Source organism: Ptychodera flava, chromosome 11 (genome assembly GCF_041260155.1).
Source record: "Ptychodera flava strain L36383 chromosome 11, AS_Pfla_20210202, whole genome shotgun sequence".
In the NCBI taxonomy this organism is placed as follows: domain Eukaryota; kingdom Metazoa; phylum Hemichordata; class Enteropneusta; family Ptychoderidae; genus Ptychodera; species Ptychodera flava.
In genome coordinates this window covers 2,699,342-2,721,289 of record NC_091938.1, presented here as the reverse complement: position 1 = coordinate 2,721,289, position 21,948 = coordinate 2,699,342, and the positions used below count along the sequence as shown (strand labels likewise).

Below are 21,948 nucleotides of genomic sequence, written 5' to 3'. Positions count from 1 at the left end.
ATCTAAAGCAAGATAACACAACTTATTTGAAATTTTGCTGGTCTTCTGAAGGACGGACTGTATTTAGAAATTATTTTGTAATGCTAATGTACAGTTTTGCAAGTATATTTTACAGTGAAGAAACACTGATTCTGAGAGAGAAATTAGATTTCACTCACCAATCTGACAATTTTCTCCAATTCAGTAAATGCTAATTCTGATCCCTTCCTTGGATTATCATAAAGATCAATAATTTTAGCTTTTCCACTTTCTCGTACAAGCCCCTTCAGTTGTCTGGCCTCCCCTTGGCTGGACTTACACCTGAGGATGAAATGGGTTAAGATATAAAATCCAATTGTTGACAGCATCTGGTGTACTCTCTGCACAGTACAGTCCAGTCCTGTAACTTGCTTCGTTGGATGTGAAAATCTGACACAAATGCAAAACCTGATTCAGTTGAGGAAATCACAAGCTTGAAGTGTTGATATTCTCATGTAGATGAAGTACTGTATCTTCATGAAAGAAACCATGCTATGACATCTTTAACATGCTTGCCCCTTTTTTTTTTGACACTTACAGGGACACTTTTTCAGACATCTGATTTTTTATCATACTCTTCTAATCTACTGCTAGTGAAGAGTTCATGACTCATTTTCAAACTTGTAAAGTAAATGAAGATTTTGTGAAAACTGAAAACCTACATTTTCTCGACACAACTAACACATGGTATTAAAAGCAGTCATTTTGAATGTCAAATATAGTTAAAGTTTAGGCAGAGTCTCCCCTGATTTTTATTTCTGATAATGAAAGAGAATGATCAAAAGTTTCTTTGAGGAAAGTCTGAGTAAGACTTATAAAACTTTCTTTCACAAGGTACAGTTCCCTTAATTTGTATTATATATCATTGCATGAATATGTGGGTTTATGTGCCCAAGAGAAGGTGACAATTTGCCCGACGCCAGGAGGGCAAATTGTCTCCTGCTGTGAGGGCATATAAACCCATGTATTCAGGCAATAATATTTTTATTACATGCCTCTTTACAGTTAATGCTATATGGCATTTAGTTACATGCAGGGCATTCTCAAACAATTTTACAATTATCGACCAGCATCAAACAGATTTTAACGAAAATCAAAATAGCAGTGTGCACATGGATATTTTACATCTATCAGTATGCGTCTACCTTTCCATAAAAAACATCGAAGGGCTTCACCTGACCAGGTAACTATGGAAACCAGTCCACACATTGTTCATACGGCCATAGACCCTCCAACTCCCCGGATGTTCCTATTCAAATCAATGCACTGATTTGTACTCACATCAAGGCATGTAATAACTTTTTTACCTTCATCTTTAAACCTCACTTGAACAAATTTGATGTATATGACGTTACCACAATATTACTGAACAGGAAGGAGCTGTGGTTTTCAGCTTTCAATGTGAACAGATACATGTGAAAACGTGAACATACATGTACAGGAATTAATGCACAGCTGTGGACCAAGTTGTCAGGATATGGCAGTAGCTGTCATGTACCACACATCTAATATGGCACTATAGCACTGTGATCCGTCAAGGTAAACCTAGACTGTCTTCATTGTCTCCCTATTAACCCTTTGAGTGCCAAAGTCTATTTTTGCCCCCTTTATAAAATAAACCTGAGTCAATTTTTCTCAGACTTTTGCCAAAATTTTGAGAAAAAACTGTAGCGAATGAAACGTGATGTCCATTTGGTCCAAAATTATCAAACAATTACAGAAAAATTCATAATATTGGTAAAATTTTGCACTAAAATTTTGGCAGGAAAAAATTACTGCACTCAAAGGGTTAATAATTGTATACCACATCACAAATCATTTACCTTCTAAATGCCTTAAACATCACAAATCACTTACCCTCTAAATGCTGGATTTCTGAAGCAGAATATGGCTGGTCTGGCTCCAGGATTGTTTTGGAAACCATCTTCAAACTCATCATTGGTAAATCTATCAAAATAAAATTAATAATAGCATACATGACAAGTTTTGTTCCGTGTGTCCTCATTGAGATGATAATTGTTAAACTTCTGACACTGCTTACAGTACACGCCTTTATCCTGACTGTACAACAGTCAGTTCTTCATTCATAATTCTGAACAGATGCTCATTTTCACTAAACTGGGCTGCTGTCAGGTTTAACTTTCTCAGTGGTTGGTGTGCGCAAGTGATGGAATGAACCGAAAGATTTGAACAATCATGTAAAGTCTTGGTGGACTTATCCTGACACATGGTGATCAGGGTATAGCCAACCAACTTGGGGTGAACCCACCCTGATGTTGTCACTGTCTACCTTCACCACACTGCCAAAGTATTGAAAGCCATACCTGTTTGTGTGCTCTCCAAGGAATGCCAGAAATATTGAACATTTCTGGATCTGCCTCTGTCTGGTTTCAAGTTCTTTCTTGAGGATGCGTTCTGTTAGCTTGGTATGATCATCAAATGGTAGATGTACCATGACAAAAAACCTCCCTTCCATTTCACATAAATGTTGAAGTTTACCAAGGTATTCCTACACAAGTAAATCAAAATGAAAATGTATACAGACATTTCACAGCATTTTGGTGAATAACAGCTGAGATATCCAGAAGTTAGGGACTTTTTTGGTATTAAACTGTATCAATGATTTTTACACAAACCAGTTACGGTGTTTTGAGTACAGACTATTACATGCAAGGAAGAGAGTCAAATTATTGAAGGTTTAGTATGTTCATTCTTGAGTCAACAATATTACTCCATTAACTCTTTGAGTGCTGTAATTTTTACAACCAAAATTTTTTGTAACATTTTATCCATTTTCATGGATTATCATTTCAATATTTTGGATAATTTTGGACTAAATGGACTTCATTTTTCATTGGCTACAGTTTTTTTATCAAAATTTTGGCAAAAATATGAAAAAAAATGACTGGGGTATATTTTATAAAAGCAACAAAAAATGACTTTGGCACTCAAGGGGTTAAAGTTTAAAAGTACAGGATGTTGTGCATACAAGAGGTACACCCAAATCTGTGAAGGGCGAGTTCTTGGGCTGAAAATTCTATTGGGTTGAACAGGTAGAATGAACTGGTTCACACTGGTGGATCCTTGTCCTCATGAATTTCGTTTTCAAGCGCTCATGGCAGCGTACAATTTGAGAGTTAATTTTGGCAATTAAAAGCCAAACAGAGTTCTAGCCAAACCAACAGTTAGGGATAAGAAAACAATTTAGTCTTTTGCTATTCTAAGTAAAGCAGTATTCTGTTAGAGTCTGCAATTGTGACATAGGTGTACAAGTTTTATTGTCAATTCAACAGCTAAGGATGGTATGTCCCTGCCAAGCAGAGACCTGGCTAAGTTACAGGTATACAGTCACCTGTAATCTAAATATGCCCATGTATGGTCAAAGGGGCATTCCTTGGTATTCAAAATGCCCATGTGAGGGCGCTGTTTTTAAAAAGCGGCCTCCCGCTTAAAATCTGTGATTGGTTAGATTTCCTCTCTCCATGGACAGTATACCTTTAACATGTACTACTGATAGAGAAGGAATCTGACTCAAAGACTGGGGATGGAAATTCCAAACCCAGAAGAATCCTGTCCAAGTCCATAATGACCACAAAATGGGAAGGAATTTGAGTCAAATACTTCTGTCCTACCTTCCTAAGTATTTCCACTTCAGTATGCATGTCTCTTGGTGCTGAGACATATAACCTGAGTGTGGTAGATTGCACTGTTTCTGGAAAACTGGTCAGTGTCTGTGCCAATGTGGCTGCCACCGCATTCCAATCCTCTGAAACAATCAGGTAAAACAGATAATCAGGAAATATTCAACTGCAAAAATTCTGAAAGAGAAATAATCTACTCTCCAGTGTTAGTACCAGTATTCAGTGTAATATCTCAAGTACAATGCAGAATGCAAAAGCAGAATGCATCATGGGGGACAGATATTCTCAAATTTTTACAACACATTTCTGATCTTCTCCTTGTTTAGGCTTATTATGAAGCTCTTGGATAAAAGAAAATTTTCACTGACTTATTTTTGTATAAATAAAAACTTTATTTTTTTTCAATAGAATTTACACAGGGATAGCAGCCATTTTGAAATCATGTATTGGTAAATGTCGGGTAATTTTTATCTCTGGCATCAAATTTTGCATTGTGAATCTTGATTTTTATTCATGGTTTTAAAAGAAAATAGTGGAAAGTTCCACTAAGTTAAGTTCCTTTAAAAATGTTACTTTTATTAGCTAAAGGTTAAAGTGAATAAGTATGGTTAGTCGATGTCTGTCACAAGTATGGCTAGTCAATGGAGGTCTGTCACAAGTATGGATAGTCAATGGAGGTCTGTCACAAGTATGGATAGTCAATGGAGGTCTGTCACAAGCAGTGTTCCCTCAAAGGTTTTGAGAGGGTGCGCAACTTGAGATATGCGTGATTGCCTCACAGCAGGGTCCGTTCATGTATATGCTCATTTATTGAGGTACATCACAACATACAATGAACGTTGGTGGCAACTGCGCTGCCAACGGGCGCTAAACTCGAAACGCGGAAGTAAAATCTACGCTGAGATCGCACATTGCGCCCTGAATTTACATGTAATATCGTTTCCGAAACTATTACCGATTATAATGACTGAAACTAAAGTTGCTCAAAACATGAAATTTCACTGCGAGAGCAGTCAGAGACACTGCGCAATTAGCGCGCAAATAAGCCTTAGTGGGAACACTGGTCACAAGTATGGCTAGTCAATGGAGGTCTGTCACAAGTATGGCTAGTCAATGGAGGTCTGTCACAAGTATGGCTAGTCAATGGAGGTCTGTCACAAGTATGGCTAGTCAATGGAGGTGTGTCACAAGTATGGCTTGTCAATGGAGATCTGTCACAAGTATGGATAGTCAATGGAGGTCTGTCACAAGTATGGCTAGTCAATGGAGGTCTGTCACAAGTATGGCTAGTCAATGGAGGTCTGTCACAAGTATGGATAGTCAATGGAGGTCTGTCACAAGTATGGATAGTCAATGGAGGTCTGTCACAAGTATGGATAGTCAATGGAGGGCTGTCACAAGTATGGATAGTCAATGGAGATCTGTCACAAGTATGGTTAGTCAATGGAGGTCTACCACAAGTATGGCTAGTCAATGGAGGTCTGTCACAAGTATGGCTAGTCAATGGAGGTCTGTCACAAGTATGGATAGTCAATGGAGGTCTGTCACAAGTATGGATAGTCAATGGAGGTCTGTCACAAGTATGGATAGTCAATGGAGGTCTGCCACAAGTATGGATAGTCAATGGAGGTCTGCCACAAGTATGGCTAGTCAATGGAGGTCTGTCACAAGTATGGCTAGTCAATGGAGGTCTGTCACAATTATGGCTAGTCAATGGAGGTCTATTGCAAGTATGGATAGTAAATTGGTGGTCTGTTGTATACCTCTATTAACTGTAGTAAATGGTCCTTCAATGTCACCCAGACTGTGAGCAAACTCTGGCCCCTTAAACATGGGCTGTAACTGAGTTGTACTGCCAAGAGAGGGCTCACTCTCCAAGGCTGTCCACCAGTCCCCAGGGTTACCATTGGCTGCAATGCACACACAAATAAAAAAAAACACATTAGAAAATAGATGAGATCACATTTTGATGGCATACAGAGACAAAGGTGATGTCTAGTTCCTTGTTTTGCTGTCTGAAATATGTCTTATTGATAAAAAGTCAGTGTAAATCCAGTGTAGCATGTGTACTGTAACATGAAAATTTTCAAATGTTGTTATTTCTGGTGGTGTTGACTGCAAAACTTGTTTTATTGATACATACACCTAATTAGCAGGATAACAAAATGGTGACAGCCTGTAACTTAATATATTTCAGAAAGCAGAATGAACCTAGTCACTTCCAAAGAATTAGACAGTTCCAAAAAAACTGGTAACTTTGTTCTTTTAAGGGAAACCTAAGTCCAGCGACATTGACCGTTTATCCCTTCCAAAATCACCCTTGAATAAAATGCAGCTCAAATTTGCAACATAATTGCACGCGCTGACGACTACAGCGCGACCAAAAGAGAATTTGAAGTAGACGACATTTATGGAAATGAGCTCGGAATCCCATGGGCGCGAAAGGGCTCATGGGAGAAGCGTGCGTGACGTCATCGGCGATACAGACGATTGTAGCTTGCAGCTGGAGGAGTACTGTGAACAGTTAGCGCGTTCATAAGACGACTCTGGAGAGTTCGGACAGCGATATTTCTGACATCGAGTATTACTTTTCCCACACTGAAATCAAACCATACTAATTTGAACCAAGATATGTAATAATGGGAAAGTATCTCCACACATCGTTCGTAATTCCGCGGAGGGAGTCACCTGTGCTTGTACAGACCCCGAACTGGATTGGAGACCGACACTGAGTGACTCTGCGATCCTTCAGCGTACGTTTCTAAAACAGAGTTTTCTTATCAGTCGCTTAAAATTAATTTTTGGTTCGTGCATGATACGTAAGTTAATTTTTGGTTCGTGATGATACGTAAGTCGAGCTTAGCCAGATCTTTATGGTTGCGAAATCTTCAATATATATCGGAAAATATTTATTCGCAATTTGACAAATGTATAGCGTCGTCTTTTTTTCGAAGTTGGTGTCGAACTTAGGAAGTCGGGCTTACTCAGATCTACAAAGTGATGAAATCTCCGATATAATGGATATTTGCACGCTATTTAAAACTATAGTATCGTCTATTGTTGTAAAGAATGCATTTCATACAAGACCAGCCAAAACTCTCGAAGATGTCCGATATGTCCTCTGTTCAGGTCTCGATCGCCAAGTAAAAATGTATTACATGTAAAGAATGTTATTCGTGCAAGGCAATCCCCAACTCACGGTGATATCTGATCGGCCTTCTCGACAAAGTTCCGATTGTAGTGTATGAAAGTTCGTGTGGAAATTTAATGAAAAAAATCCTTTACATGTAAAAAATGTATTTCGTGCATGAATAATTCTAATAATGTAAAACATACATTATTCTTGACTATCGGCCACGGATGCTATGAACTAAGAGTCGGACAGAGGTGGTCGGGTGGTCAGAACTGTTAGGCACGTGGTGAAATCTCCGATATACATCGGATATTTACCCACATTTTGACAAAGTAGCGTCTAGTATCAGAGTTAATGTCCAAAGTCGCCGATATTTATCGGATAAATATCCGTGATTTCGCAGACCCGGCGTGCCGACACCACACAGTGCACGTAAATCTAGTATCGTCTGGTATCGATATCGATATTAGCCTAGGAGTCCCGGTGCAATTGATATTTATTGGGTAAATATAATATCGGCGATTTCTCAGACCCGGCGTGCCGATCGAGACACATCATTCTCGACCGCGGGCCATCCGGGTACTTGCGGATTCTTACGTCATTTTTGCGTCAGCGCCGTTGGAAGTTTGAATTTTTCAACCACCAAAGAAATATTCAAAGTTTCAATATACATAAATGACATAACTTTTAGTTCTGCTTTTTTCCACACAATTTCTGTATCATTCTCTCTTCTGTATCGTCTGATCTCTCATTCACCTCGCTCGTATGCGTTTCACCTACTGACGTCACTCCGCGGTCGAGATAGGCAAGAAGTCATTCCAGTATCTTGTAATATCAATATTACCAGATATAGTCACGAAATTGCCTATATTTATCGTGTATATAAGAGCGATTTCGCAGATCCGGGCTGTCGAGATGAGAGCGCTTTGTGTAGTTTCGTCTTCGGATTTTAGAGTCCCGAAATCGCCAATATTAACATTTATCTGGTTAAAACCGGCGATAGTAGGCTGACTCAGCATGTCAAGATACGAACCGCATTGTGTAGTACCGTCTTGTATCGGTATCAGAATCCCGAAATCCCTTATAAAATCATCCTGAAAGAAGTAGAACATAACTTTGTATCTTTTGAGATTTTAAAACTCGCCCGACTTTCTTTAGCCACTGTCTTCGAAAAAGCTGTTCTGTGGGACGACGATAAAAAGCTGACTCCGTTTGTTCTTCCTTGAGTGATTTTTGCACTCAACTGAACAACAGTTAATAATTTTTATGCTACTGATGAGAATTAAAGAGTCGTAACGTGCAGAACTGCACTCCTGCAGTCATAGACTCCAATGCTTTGGTAAGCGGTCACACACGTTCGTGTATCACCAATGACGTCACGCACGCTTCTCCCATGAGCCCTTTCGCGCCCATGGGATTCCGAGCTCATTTCCATAAATGTCGTCTACTTCAACTTCTCTTTTCGTCGCTCCGTAGTCGTCGGCGCGTGCAATTATGTTGCAAATTTGAGCTGCATTTTATTCAAGGGTGATTTTGGAAGGGATAAACGGTCAATGTCGCTGGACTTAGGTTTCCCTTTAAACAATGGCATTGAGTCTTGCTTGGTGACGAATGCTGTACACGACTACAGAGTTACCCTATGTGACTTTGCTTAATGCAGACGGATTGAGATAACCACACTTTAGTGTTATCTATGACTAGGGTGACAATAAGGCCTTACCAAAGAGATCACCACCCCTTGATGTGGAATCTGCATTGTCTGTGGCAAGGACACTGTGATGGCCCCCTGGAGTTTTTTGAAGTTTGTTTTCCAATTCCCGTCTGGTCTTCAGTAAATTTTGAATTTCTCCTTCTTTAGTTTCTCTGAATATCTGCAGACGTGACAAAAATAAACAAACACTCAAGTTAAACACACCAAAGTGTGTCAGACTGTTCTTATGAAGTATTGCAATGTACTTGTAAGTTAATGTATCCAGTGAATTCTACCAATAACATGAGTATGACATATTCAATGAAGTGACATATGAACACTCACAAAATATGCTTGAAAACTTATTCATCTTATGTAAACATATCCTGCCTTGCCACAGTGCTTTCAAAATGACGGAGTTTGTGGCTTCATTTGACTAAAGACACAGGAAATATGTCAACGATCTGACAAACAATTATCAGCATTATAATATTGATCGTGACAAACACAACACTGTCCCTAGGGAATCACAACTTAGCATCTCAATACACTAAACAGAATGAATGTATAGTATTCCAACACAGTACATCCTGTTTACCCCTTGGGTCAAAGCCCAGTTGCTGAGAAAAAATAAATTGACAAATTATTCATACAGGTCTGAAAATTACAGTAATCTTGGTGCAGTTCAGAACCTGCATTAAAGGGATACAGTCGTCGGAACTGCACTCAAAGGTTGTATGGGACCCATACAACCAATGTAAACAGTTTCCAAGGTAGATGGTGATTGATGTAAGTTAAAGCATGTCTGTCATTATCTACATCGCATAATTTAAATGTTGCAGCTATGATGATGAGGTGCATCTAGATATCGTGAATGAAATACATTGTTTGTAAACAAGAAACTCGCACAGGTGCAGTTCCGACAACGGTTTCCCATGACACAGATACAATTTTCTTGCTTCTGATGGGCACATCGGGGATATTACCATCAGAAATTTGGGGAACAACTGCAAAATTTCTGAACATATTTGAAATAAGTAAGCTGACTTTCATTAACCAGACAAAGATAAATTTCTCACGATGACATCGCATATATTACACATATGCCAGGTTTGCAGGACAAAGACTAAAGACAATATACTTGTCTTCTTGCAAAGAGTAATAAACTTTTTTCAAAAGTTGCAAATTTCATCCCCCTAACTATCCCTGTAAACCATTTAGATGTGATTATTCACCGTTCAACCACATTCAGAGTTCACAGGACCATGATTCTTTCAAGATTAATTTACTGCAATTTACTTTAATTTTTGTAACCATGTTGATGAACAACATGGACAATCAGCCATTCAATCAGATTCAATGCAAATACAGTCACACACAGAGACCCTGCTTGATGAGGTAATTAATGAACAATTTCAATCAAAAGGGCGACATAATGATGATAAATTAATGACAGTCCTGGCAGTAATATTTAAATGATGAAATAAAAAAAGGTATTGTGCTAATCATCTGTCAGTCACTATTACCATGGAAACAGTTACTGTTTTTCAAAACAGTTTCTCAAATGAACACAAATAAAACTATTCTTCATAAAGCTGGGCAGCACGCAGCAATGAATCTGTTTTCTTTATAAACTGTTCCCAAGAGTTGTAATAATTTTTCAAAATGAAGCCGTTTTCTTAATGACATTTTAGTTGCAACACGTTCATATTTTACACAGTTGCATTCTGCCAATGCGGATACTATCCCATAATTTGGAGTTCAAGAAATAAGAAATATTAGCATAAACCTGTCTTTTCTTCTCAGCCATTCTTTCCTTTATTTCAGGGCAAAAGAGGCAAAAAATTTTATCCTCTTTCAATAATTACCATTCTTTACAAAGAAGAACAATAAACCTTTTTGGCATTTCCTCAAGCCTTTGTTGTACCTATTGTAATGTACCCGCATATCAATTGATATTCTTTTCACAAGCATTATGGCCAATAAATCCATTATAAGACCGGCTAATTAAAAGTTAATCCTTCTGTTACATTCCAAATACCTGTCTGACAATACTACAGATACTGCTCACTGTTATGAAGTTAATCCCCAATTTCACATTTATCAACTTTTCTAACTTGGTAGCATGCTGTTTTTTCTTGAACAAGTGATTCAATTTGTGGAAAGTTCAACTGTAAAATGGGAGCTCTATCGTTTGCATTTTGTTCAAGAAAATGGTTTCAAATCAAAAGCAACTTATGCAAAGATGCTAACTGAAGTAGAACCACAAAACGTTTCTTAAACATCAGCAACAAATGTAAAATTTTGATTTTAACAACTAAATAATTTTTGCTTGGCAAGTCATACATGGCCACTGAGACAGAGTACCTATGCAGAAATTGTAAACAATCGACTGAGTTGACTGGATTAAAAGAGTGAAATTTTCAAAGACAATATGGCTTAATAAATGAAATTAAAAACATCTCTACCAAGATTGGATGGTATATTTTGGTACGCAATATGCAATATGATTCAGCTAAAGGGGCGTTAAAATCTGAAATAACATTAATTTTCCTTTATTTGTCATTTTGTGAACAACACCCATTTTGTCTTGATGTGCGCTTTTCAACAATGTTTCATTTTCTTTATACATAGATAGTGATACGATAGGAAGACAGAAATGATATATGAACTGCAGTGCCTAGTTGAATGTTTAAAACACCTCTATGTGGTTTAGCTCTATTATTTTCTATGGTGTATATGGACAAACAGATATGAAGATATAGCATTCAACAATAATATTGCCATATCACTGACTGACTGACTGACTGACTGATCATAATAACCTGAGCAGAAACTCAATCCTGCTTTGCATTCAGTATTAAATTCTGCATACTAGGCAAAGCCTTGGCACCAGTTAGCTCCAGGCACAGTCCCACTCCAGAGTTAAAAACTCTTTACATCACATATTGGGTCAAGCAAAGAGAACCCAACCCTCAGGATTGTTACCTGCTCAATGAAACAAAACCCACATTCTTATTTAAAATATAATCCTAATTCTCCCTTTCACTGCCAAAACTCCAATCCACGTGGCTTATTCTTTTAAAGCCTGGTATGAAAGGACCCTTTCTAATTGGAAACCAAAGTCCAGGCACTGAATTGTGCTAATCTGGAAATAATACCACAGTGGGAACAAAACCCAATCCAGAACGGACATTTACACCCACTGTAAAAATTACCCGCATAGCGGCAATCTAAGCCAACTTTGATTAGTAATTTTATTAAGAAGATAAAATTTTAATGATTGAGAGTCTCAAGTAAATTATAACTACTTTCAATAAAAAGAATGATCAACAATATTAACAATAAAAGTGTCCTTCGTTTTAAGTGTTTAGTTTGTGATTGCCATTTTACAGTTGAAACACGTATCTTGATGAAGTAAGTAGCGTCCTTTACTTCAAAGTCTGCCATATCCACAAAACACACACTATGTTGTCTGAATGTGGAGAACAAAGGGTCTAATGTTAACTGTACAGACCTCCTTTCAGACACAAGATGTCAAGCGACAGAACACAAGGAGACATTTCACTTTCCGCTCATTTCCTTCAACAGAGATCAAATTTGCCATGACACTTGTATGTTACGTGGAGATCACAGCACTTGGCAAGTTTTAAAAACAACAGTGTGCTGTAATTTTTCATTAAAAAAATGGCAGTTTGTGTTCTCCTACCATAAGATTGTTCAAACACCAACCTTTAAACTTTCACTGATGTTGTGTTTGCATAATATTCATTGTTATTGTTGACATGTGTCTTTACTGTAAGTCCGTATTGACGTGTATGATAATGTCTTTGTATTCTCTGGTGTAAAACCCCTCACATGAATAGCTGATCTTGTTGAGTTCTAGCCAATACCAAAATAATTATCACTGCTTGCCATGCATAGTGAAGAAAAATTTTCATAAGTTACCCGCAAGTGACCCTGAACAAAAAGGCCAGGCAAAAATGCCCAAACAAGACGTTATGAAGAAATGTTTGAAAATTAAAATATTCTTTCAACCAGTGATTGATAAAAAAGGTAGAACCTCTTGACTTATTAATCAAAGAAAATTTTTCATTTTACTTACCATGGCATATTGGGGAAAGCAAAGACTGTAAGTCTATACCAACCAAGCATAACAAAAGATACCACAAGAAAGAACACAGAAATTCACATCACGATAAATAAAAACTTTATGGTAAAGTAGATCTTTGTTTGCGAATATTTTCAATAGAAATTCTATACACAACTTGTGTATATACAGGAAGGTCAAGAAACACAAGTAAAAGCATATTGTTACCTTGAACTGTCTTTGCACTTTGTCTCTCTCATTCTCAAATGTTGTGGCTCTCTCTAGAGCCTGGTACTCTGCGTCTAAGGCTATGTCTCTTTCATGGCGTAGCTTGGAACTGTTTTTCTGAAGTGCCTAAAGGAGAGAGAACATCATGGTGGCCAGGTTAAAATCAGCTCTATTAAGGTAGAACGTACCTTGGGGACAGATATTGGACTCTCAAACTTTTGCAATTCTTTTCTGACCTACCACTTGTCGGGGGTCACTTTGAAACCCTTAGTAAAAGGAAAACTTCTTTTATTTTTATTTTTCTCCATAGAGTTAACACAGGGATGACGGCCATTTTGAATTTTAAATATCGGTAAATCTTGGGTAATTTGTTTCTCAAATACCAAAATTTGCTCAGTGACCTCGATTTTTATTCTTGATTTTGAAAGAGAAAAGTTGAAAGATTCCTTGAGGAAAGTTTGAGCAAAAGTTTAAGTCTTTCACTTTTGAGGCACATACTGCCTTAAAAGTATTGAGAAACTGAATAATATCAAGAAGCATGTCACGTACCTACACTTGCTGGTCACATGTGCAACAGTGCAATGAGTAAAAGCAAACCACTTATTTCAATCCATGTAAGATTTAAAGAGACATAAGCTGTAACTTTGGCAAGTTTCAGTATTCTGCTTATGTATATCAACTACCATGTCTGACCCTAATCCGTTTGTCATGCTGAAATTTCGAGTTCTTATAGTCAACACAGCTTGTATGTGTGTAGTGATCATGTTTTATTGTTTACATATGAAATCTAGTCCGGATTTGATTACAATTTTCGACAATAACAATGGAGACTATACTCATATGGTAGGTTGTGTTGACATGCCCAATACTTGGCATTAAATTACAGTTCCGGGATTCAATGCAGAAAGTGTAGGGAAACCACAAAACAAAAGTTCTGAAAAAATAGCCAAAAGATACAGCTTATGGAGCTTTAATACGAGGCATTGTCATTTTCTAACATTTTTAAACATTTTATTTGAATGAAGATGGTCAATAATTGCCTCTGTAATTATGCCAGGAAAATGCAAAATCAAGAAAAAATGGATGATTTTAAGATGTGTTCCTTAAAATCCAATGTTCTACCACTGATTCTGATCATGAATGTTGAAATAAAGGGAATAAACCACACCCGTACTCAGAAATGGTATACCACGAGATTTGAAATAGTTCATGACATATGTGCATAGGCGATAGCAATTGCATATATGGAGTGAACTGGTCAAAATCGAGTGATATACCCATTACTGAGGTGGTTTGTTGCTATTATATCATAACATTAAATTAAAATTCTGGTGCGAAACATCAAAAGGGAATATTCTCAGGCTGAGAGCTTGTGTCTGTTCCAACTGTGCTATGTTGCTAATATAGCAATGCTAATTTCATGTCTTGACCAATCAGATCACAGTATTTGCTCCATCAATATACTGATATGATATAATGATTGCTATCATTCTGATTGATACTGTTCTAGGGAGCCAACGAAAAAGCTTGCATGAGCATGAGTATGAACTGAGTCATGCTTGCAAGTGTTTTTAAATATATCTGAACACCTAGATTAGTTGGCAAGAATGTCAGTGATGAAACTTAATTGAATCTTTGGAATCTACAATTCACCGGGCTATAGCATTACAAACTTTATCAAAGATGTGGTCACTTTTTCATCAATTTTGAACAATTTAAAGTGTTCATAATTGAAAAGTTAAGTATTAATATCGTGGTTGTTGTTGTTATGAAAGCATATTTCAGACATTTTGTACACAGAAGCTATTATTAAAAACAAACAAATGGACAAACAATTAATAATACTAAAATAATAAGAACATTGCTTGAGACCATTAAAATAACTACTTTAAAAACATTAAAATGCCAATAGCTGTAACTTTTGATGATTTTTTCACTGTTTTATTTTGTACATGTCTATTGCAAATTCTTGTTTGTCTCACCAATGTATGTTGAAACTAATATTTACCCTGTCAATACAGCATCTATACATGTTATATGCACTGTATTGTTTACCTTTGAATTCTAGTTCAGATCTTCTCAACAATAACTGTGCAGTTTATACATGTGTAGATTTGGTTGACAATGTGAATACTGTGTATCTCAATATGCTTACGCAGTACAATAACTGAGAATAAGAAAAAGTGTGCCCTCTATGCCAATATGATGCACCATGACGTAAACAAATTGCATGTGACGTAAGCAAATTTTTTGGTTTACATGTAAAGATGTACAGAGTTTTCTAAAATTCGTCAAACTGACACAAAGTTTCCAGAATACATGTTTGTTACAGGGCACACTGATAAGAAACTGTAAAAACTGTGAAAAGAATCACCTAAGGTAACAGCCACTGGCCCTTTAACCCTTTGAGCGCCAGAGTCTATTTTTGTCACCTTTACAAAATATAGCACAGTCAATTTTTATCTGATTTTTGCCAAAATTTTGATAAAAAACTGTAGTCAATGAAATGCCATATCCATTTGGTCCAAAATTATGAAAAAACTTACAGAAAAGTTATTGTAACAAAAATTTGTAAAATATTGCATTAAAATTTTGGTGGGAAAAATTACAGCAGTCAAAGGGTTAAATGATTCTCAGACAAGTAGTAAAACTAGTGATTCCATGGCCTAGTCCTGTGATCAGTAGTTCACTATTTATACCTTGCTTTGAATAATATCCAGCAATCCCTATTCGTAATGTAATTACCAAACAAAGCAATTTTATCCCTACATCTCAAACTGCAATGGATTTGCTGACACACAATTGTATTTGAATTTTCAAATAAGCAAAGAAAAAGAAAGCAATATATGCACATTGATAGACTGGATGAAAAACTCAGAATTGGTAACCATAGTTTGTAATACCTGTAATTCAGCCCTGAGTCTTCGATTCTCACTTTCCAACTTCTGTTGTTTTTTCTGTAAATCAGACGTTTCATTCTGTTTACTGATCTTTAACATCTCATACTCCTTCCTGATCTTTTCAACTTCCGTGTTTTCCAGGTCAACCGACAACGCAGACCGTAGACTTGCTCCTTTATTTCTGCGTATGAAAGACCGGCCTCCACCTCGGAAGGAACCTCTGAGCGTCCTGCGAGGTTTGACTTCAATCGGGATACGCTTGATAACACCATTATCACTGATTATATCGCATTCCTCTTCTTGCATAAAAGAACTTCCAGAACCCATGGTAATCACATTGAAATACCCCTGCTTCTACTTGAAGTTCAAATGACAAATCACATCCAAGGTTACAGGTGCCCCCATTTTTGTTAGAACTTTACGCTTGTAATATGATCCTCTGTGCCATGGTCAAATTTTAATGTACCCTGAAAAAATAACAGTATTCATCCATCATCGTCTAACTCTAAGGTAATCAATACGACAACACTGGGGAGATACTATCTGTTCATATATTTTTAGGAAAGATCATCTCTGAGAACATCGTACACTTTCACCCTCTGTCAGCTTAGTAGACATACAGTAGGTTACCGATATTTTCTGTAAACACACACACACAAAATACAGACATATACTGTTAATTTTTAACCACCACTGACTACTCACGTTGAAACACTGCATTACTTTCCATTTTCTTAGAAGATTATGTTTGAAAGTTAAGATACAGCATTCCATGCTGGCTTAAAAACTCTCATAACACCCATACTATATGTGTATACATGTACGGTACCACACCAACTTGGTTTACGCAAACCATGGTTCCAAGTCACCGCGGGCAAACCATACCATCAAGTTCTAAATTGATTCATGTAGTGTTTGCGCTTCAAACAGGAAATAGCAATTTCACAGGATCTCTGATGACAATACATTTACTTTGCCATTTAAATTCATTTGGAAATTTTCCTCTGGAGAATGTGTTTGGACAGTGAACAAAAAGTGAACCCTTGATAAGTTAATCACATTCTCAGTGATATTAAGGATCTAGGTATGTTAAATCTACACAAAATATGCAGTCACTCACAAATATGCACCTTATCCAGTTCAACTTCATTTCCCTAAACACAAGTCCAGGCAAACAATCAAAAACAATAACACTGACCCATACGCCCACCGCTTTCCTGTACACAGGTCAAACTTTGCCTCAGGAAACAATAGAGTAGTGTCTAACTGTAACAGTAAAAAAAAGGTTCAAATAAAGAATGGGGGAAGTCCATAGCTATCTTCAAACCTGTAAGTCCATTTGACTACAGTGAAAAATGGTTCGTAGGACAAGTGAAAACCACAGCACAACACAGGTATTCGACAAAATATTATGAAACATTACTGGTATGAGACTAAGAAATTTGGTATATGGGCAATGACTTGCAAAATTAAATTACAGTTTCTCTTATGAAATGGCTGCAATATTGCACTATAAGGTTTTTTATCTACATGTATAATTCATACTTTAAAAACAGCTGATGTTTGGACATTCAATCATGTCCTAAAATAGCAATGTCTGAGTTTAACCCTTTCACCACAATGGTTTAGCCAAGACCTGTTGTTATCAATGATGAGTGTGGACCTGTTACAGGAAATTGGAGTTGAATAGGTTAATCCTTGCTCTCCTGAATTTTGGTATATTCCCATTGTTTACAACTGAGTAGGTCAACTTATATGCAGAGAAATGGGGGGGGGGGGTGGAAAGTGTAAAAGTGTAAAATGTACCATATAGGAAGAGATCGTTGACAAATCCAAATATTACTGTGAATCTACTGTGAATAAAATATCTGTCAGTAAAATATCAGTAAATCATATTCAACATAATTTAGTTTTTGTAAGACGGGGAGAAAACATTGTGCACTGCAGACAAAAGGGTGGTGTGTTCTGTAGGATTGTCAATGAAAAGTAAGCCGTTTGTTGTTACCTAATGTAAAGGTCTAAACAAAGAGGTTGATCAAGCATAACAATGTTTGCATTGACATAACAATTACTTTACAGCTCTTGTCCAAAATCCAGAACACCGAGAACAGGGCATTGTGGGAACGCACAACTATTTGGAAACATCTGCTTCTCTGCCTTGGCATTGACAGTGGCACTGCTGATGCTAACATTTATGTTGCATGGTATCTTAGCTGGAAAAAATGTTTGTGCTCTGCATCGAGTCTTCACTCATAGTGAGAAAACAAGCTTAAATCATGTTCATAAGAATCATATGCACACATGCATACATAAATGGTATGTATCTTTTTAAGGTGAAAAAAAGTTTACCGCATGTTAGATCAAAATCAAAATATGAAAATTTGATTTCCTTTGTAGAGATACTTTACCCTATCTGGCATGAGTAAGACAAAAGGTTATACCTACGGCTAACATCACACGTATCATATTTCAGATCACTGTTACATGTGTTTAGCTAGCATCCAGTTTTGCCAATTTAGCTACATCTGTCAAATCATCCATTTAAGAATGCTGCTAACCCTAATTTAGCCAATTCCTCACATTCACTATGGTTCGGATGTCTGATAGCTCAATTAAAAACCTGCTGATCGCAATGAAAATCTGAAAGGCTAAAAAGCATGCAGCTTGTTTAGAGTGTTGTACAGTAATTAAGACTAACAGGTAGAACCTACTACTTACACATACAAACAAACCCTTCAGAACTTGCATTTCATTAAATTACAGGTAAAGCGTATACCGAACATTCACGAATAACATTTTATTTTGAGTTTCAAAAGTAAACCAAGATGTGGCAGATTGGTAAGAAAACGGGGGCTATGACAACATGTTATGACATTCTAATTACAGGAATAAAAGCCGTGTGGGCAAATTCTCCATAAATTATAAAAGTACTCATCTGTAAGAAACTTTGTGATGTGGCTAAACATTTGCCAGTGTTTCTGTATGTCACACTACACAGACTGATGAAAAGGAATTGAACAAGTCCTTTCATCGTTCTACACAACATTCAATGCTTATTATACAACACAAAAACATAAAAATGCAGCGGCCCTTATGGAACAATGTCAATTTTGATATTTTGTTCATTACTTCATAGACAGTAGAGGGGACTACTGTCAATGGTTACTTAGCTGTAAACAATTGACCTTTACGTTCATACGATGATAAGATGTGTATCAGAAAGAGATCATTGGAATATGTGCTTTTTTTCACAATACACCTTGAGAGCCAAAGTCATAAGCACTCTAAACTAGTATTTTCAGACTTTTCATTTCGGCTTCCCTAACAACGTACATCTCCATATCCAACATACCTTCACAAAGAAAGGACCTACGTAATAGCTGATTCATGATACTTTAATTATTGAACATATTGACACACTATAGAACGTAAGTAAGGCGGACTTTCACCGTCATATTAACCTCCGTTGTCTTAAGGGCATGTAAAATGCATCATACTTGGGTACAGATTACCTATGAGCAAGACCCTAATCCAGGGATCCCTACACAATGCACTGGTAGAATACCGTTTTTGAGCTATACTTGCGACCCTATAAAATGAAAAAGCTGCCGAAATACTGACAGCACTTATTTTTTGTCATCCTTTGAACTGTAAAGAAACCTGACCCTCCAACAGAAATGCCTTCCCATGGTGACGGAAACCCTTAAAATGTCAACATGCAACTTGACAGGTAAGCGGTGAAGTCCGAATATGGGCAATAATATTTTCATTTGTCAAACGCTAGGCCGGAAGTTCTTGGACAACTTTTCCTTCGATAACTCGCTTAACATCTCTGTGAAAAACACCTGTAAAGTTAAAAGGTACATACCACAGTTGCTCAAGATCGTCGCTTTTGTCCCATTGGTTCTCCATTGTAAGTTTAGTAGGAAGAATTCACAGGTGTGAGACTTACGACTTTTTTGAGTCCAGCCGTCCTTGGGCCGCCATATTTCTTATAACCTCTTTCGAGGATCGTTGGTCCTTCCAAAAAATAATTTAAGAAGTAAACTCCTGGAAAACGATTATTCATCGTTAGACACATTTTGTCATGAAACTAACCTTTTATCGATATTTCTCTAGTCCTAGCTGAAGATTTAAATCATTTTAAAGCCGAATCTCCTGAATTTATTGCCACGTTAACGATATTCAAGAAAAAACATTGCGAACGAGGCGAAAAAGGCCTTTCACCCCTATGTTACGTTCTCAGACTACGCATAGCGACGCGTGAAGCAGAGTACTGTGAGGACCTTGCACATCAACAACATGTGAAGATACTTGGCATAGACGAATCTCCTCCTCTACAGCGTCAAATTCTATGCACCGTTAAATGAAAGCAGGAGCAATCTCAATAGTTTATTTCATTTTAAGCTTTTACTTGTGGGATTGAAGGCTTTTCTTAGCCACTGATCGATGATGTCCTTGTGAGACGTGACGGTAACCTTTGGGTAGGGTTGCACATATGTGCCTGTGAAACATAAGTCAAGGGCAACGCAAGACTTTTATTAATTTATTCATTTATTTATTTATTTATTTATTTATTTATTTAAAAGCAGCAGGGCTCCTTTGATTACACGTTTGCACAAGCAATATTTCACGACTTTGTACCAATAGACAAGGAAGTATGTTGGATTGGGCCTATATCAGAGAGAACGTTTAGGCCTATCCGCGTCCAAAGGAAGCAAACATAACGCTCAAATGTACGCTACTTCAAAATTTATGTTATGTAGGCCTATACCGACGTATGGGGCCCTCGGAAAATGTCGAAAGTTCGTAATAAAGAAAATGGAACTGTTACAACATTGAAGTTTTTCTTCAGAAATGAGTACGAAAATAAACACTTTGCACTGGTCAGTTTCTTTGGCTCGGGGAAGGGGGAGGGGCGATGATAATTTTTGGCGGGCATCAAAAAGTGGCTGATACCCCATTTCAACTTTCGAAAATAGGGTGACCCTCCAACGAGACAAAGGTAAAACAAAAAGGTTCGCGGTCCTCAAAAAAAATACGACCAGTTAACGGTTGAAAGCGCTGTCAGGTAGGAAATGTGCTTCGCGGAATACTTCCCACTCGGCCTACTTCCCACGGTTCCCAGACACTTCGCACCAAAACCACTTCGCACCATACCATCTCGTCCCATACCATTTCGCACCAAAACCACTTCGCACCAAAACAACCTCGTACCAAAACCACTTCGCCCCAAAAGTCATGTCCCCCAAACCACTTTGCCCGAAACTTATCGCTAACTGGTAAAGCTGAAAATAACCACCTTCCTGTCATCCTGGGACTGAAATCTTGAAATTGTACGCATTTCGCGAAATTGACATCGTGCAATTCCGCGCACGGCACCTGTGTTGTAGCATTTGCGTGTTTCTTTTTTCTTATTCTATCGTTTATGGTTTCATGCATCAATAAATGGTTCGTGGTAGCCAAAATGTCCTATACATTAATGCTTCCAAGTTGTAGGTAAAAACAACCTTATGATACGTCGTAACATCGTTGTTTCAGGACGAGTTGACTGTACTATATTTTGGGCGAAGTGGTTTTAGTACGATGTGGTACTTGGGACGAAGTGGGGTTGGGCGAAGTAGTACTTGGGACGAGGTGGTTTGGTACGAAATGGTTTTTGGACGAAGTTGTGTGGGGCGAACTGGTTTTGGTGCGAAGTGTCTGGACCCCCTTCCCACTCGGCCATCCTTTCGGCCCGCACTAGATTTATCAAAACCCCGGGATCAAAACCCTCCTCTCGGTACATCATGTCTTCTTCCGGAGGGTCAGCACAGTGCTGATATAATTACGGAGCTCTGTACATAGCACTTTATTGCATATAAAGTGTTTTGGTAACTCTATTCAGACTGAACGGCTGAGGAGGGTCTTGTTCTAAAAGGTGTGAATTAAATCCGACCAGACCATATTATACGGCCGGTGTGTTGGACCTATATCGAGAATTGGCTAGATCGGAGAGGTGTACGATATCGAACGACCGCGCACAAAGGTTCATGCAGAAAAGTGAGGTAATTATAAGCAGGCCTGTCCCATGTTTTCCCTTTCCTTATCTATTACCTTCAGTCCATCATCCAACAGGCGTTAGCCCAATTACAGGATGAGGTAATAACCCACTAACTCCCCCAAGCACTGAGGAGTAAAGTGCCTTGCTCAAGGGCACAACACCGTGCTGGAGTCTCCGACAGTGAGTCCGTTACTCTGGACCTACC

The 21,948-nt window shown here is 37.7% G+C and overlaps 1 protein-coding gene across 4 annotated transcripts in view; it reads right to left on the bottom strand.

Moving 5' to 3' along the window:
* The window catches only part of LOC139143257 (nephrocystin-3-like), a 43,532-nt gene extending 23,836 nt beyond the window's left edge, over positions 1-19,696 (bottom strand). The window contains exons 1-10 of one of the 4 annotated variants that reach the window (XM_070713443.1): positions 19,569-19,682; positions 16,821-16,966; positions 15,704-16,167; positions 12,801-12,926; positions 8,513-8,663; positions 5,423-5,569; positions 3,651-3,784; positions 2,343-2,527; positions 1,876-1,965; positions 159-300 (exon numbers count right to left, since the gene is read on the bottom strand). In XM_070713443.1, the coding sequence (XP_070569544.1) occupies positions 159-300; positions 1,876-1,965; positions 2,343-2,527; positions 3,651-3,784; positions 5,423-5,569; positions 8,513-8,663; positions 12,801-12,926; positions 15,704-16,027 (1,299 nt within the window). In that variant the 5' untranslated portion in view covers positions 16,028-16,167; positions 16,821-16,966; positions 19,569-19,682. Of the gene's footprint in view, positions 1-158; positions 301-1,875; positions 1,966-2,342; positions 2,528-3,650; positions 3,785-5,422; positions 5,570-8,512; positions 8,664-12,800; positions 12,927-15,703; positions 16,168-16,405; positions 16,426-16,820; positions 16,967-19,568 lie in introns of those variants that run through there. The other 3 variants (XM_070713444.1, XM_070713442.1, XM_070713445.1) reach the window with 3 other exon arrangements.
* Between the last annotated feature and the right edge of the window lie 2,252 nt (positions 19,697-21,948).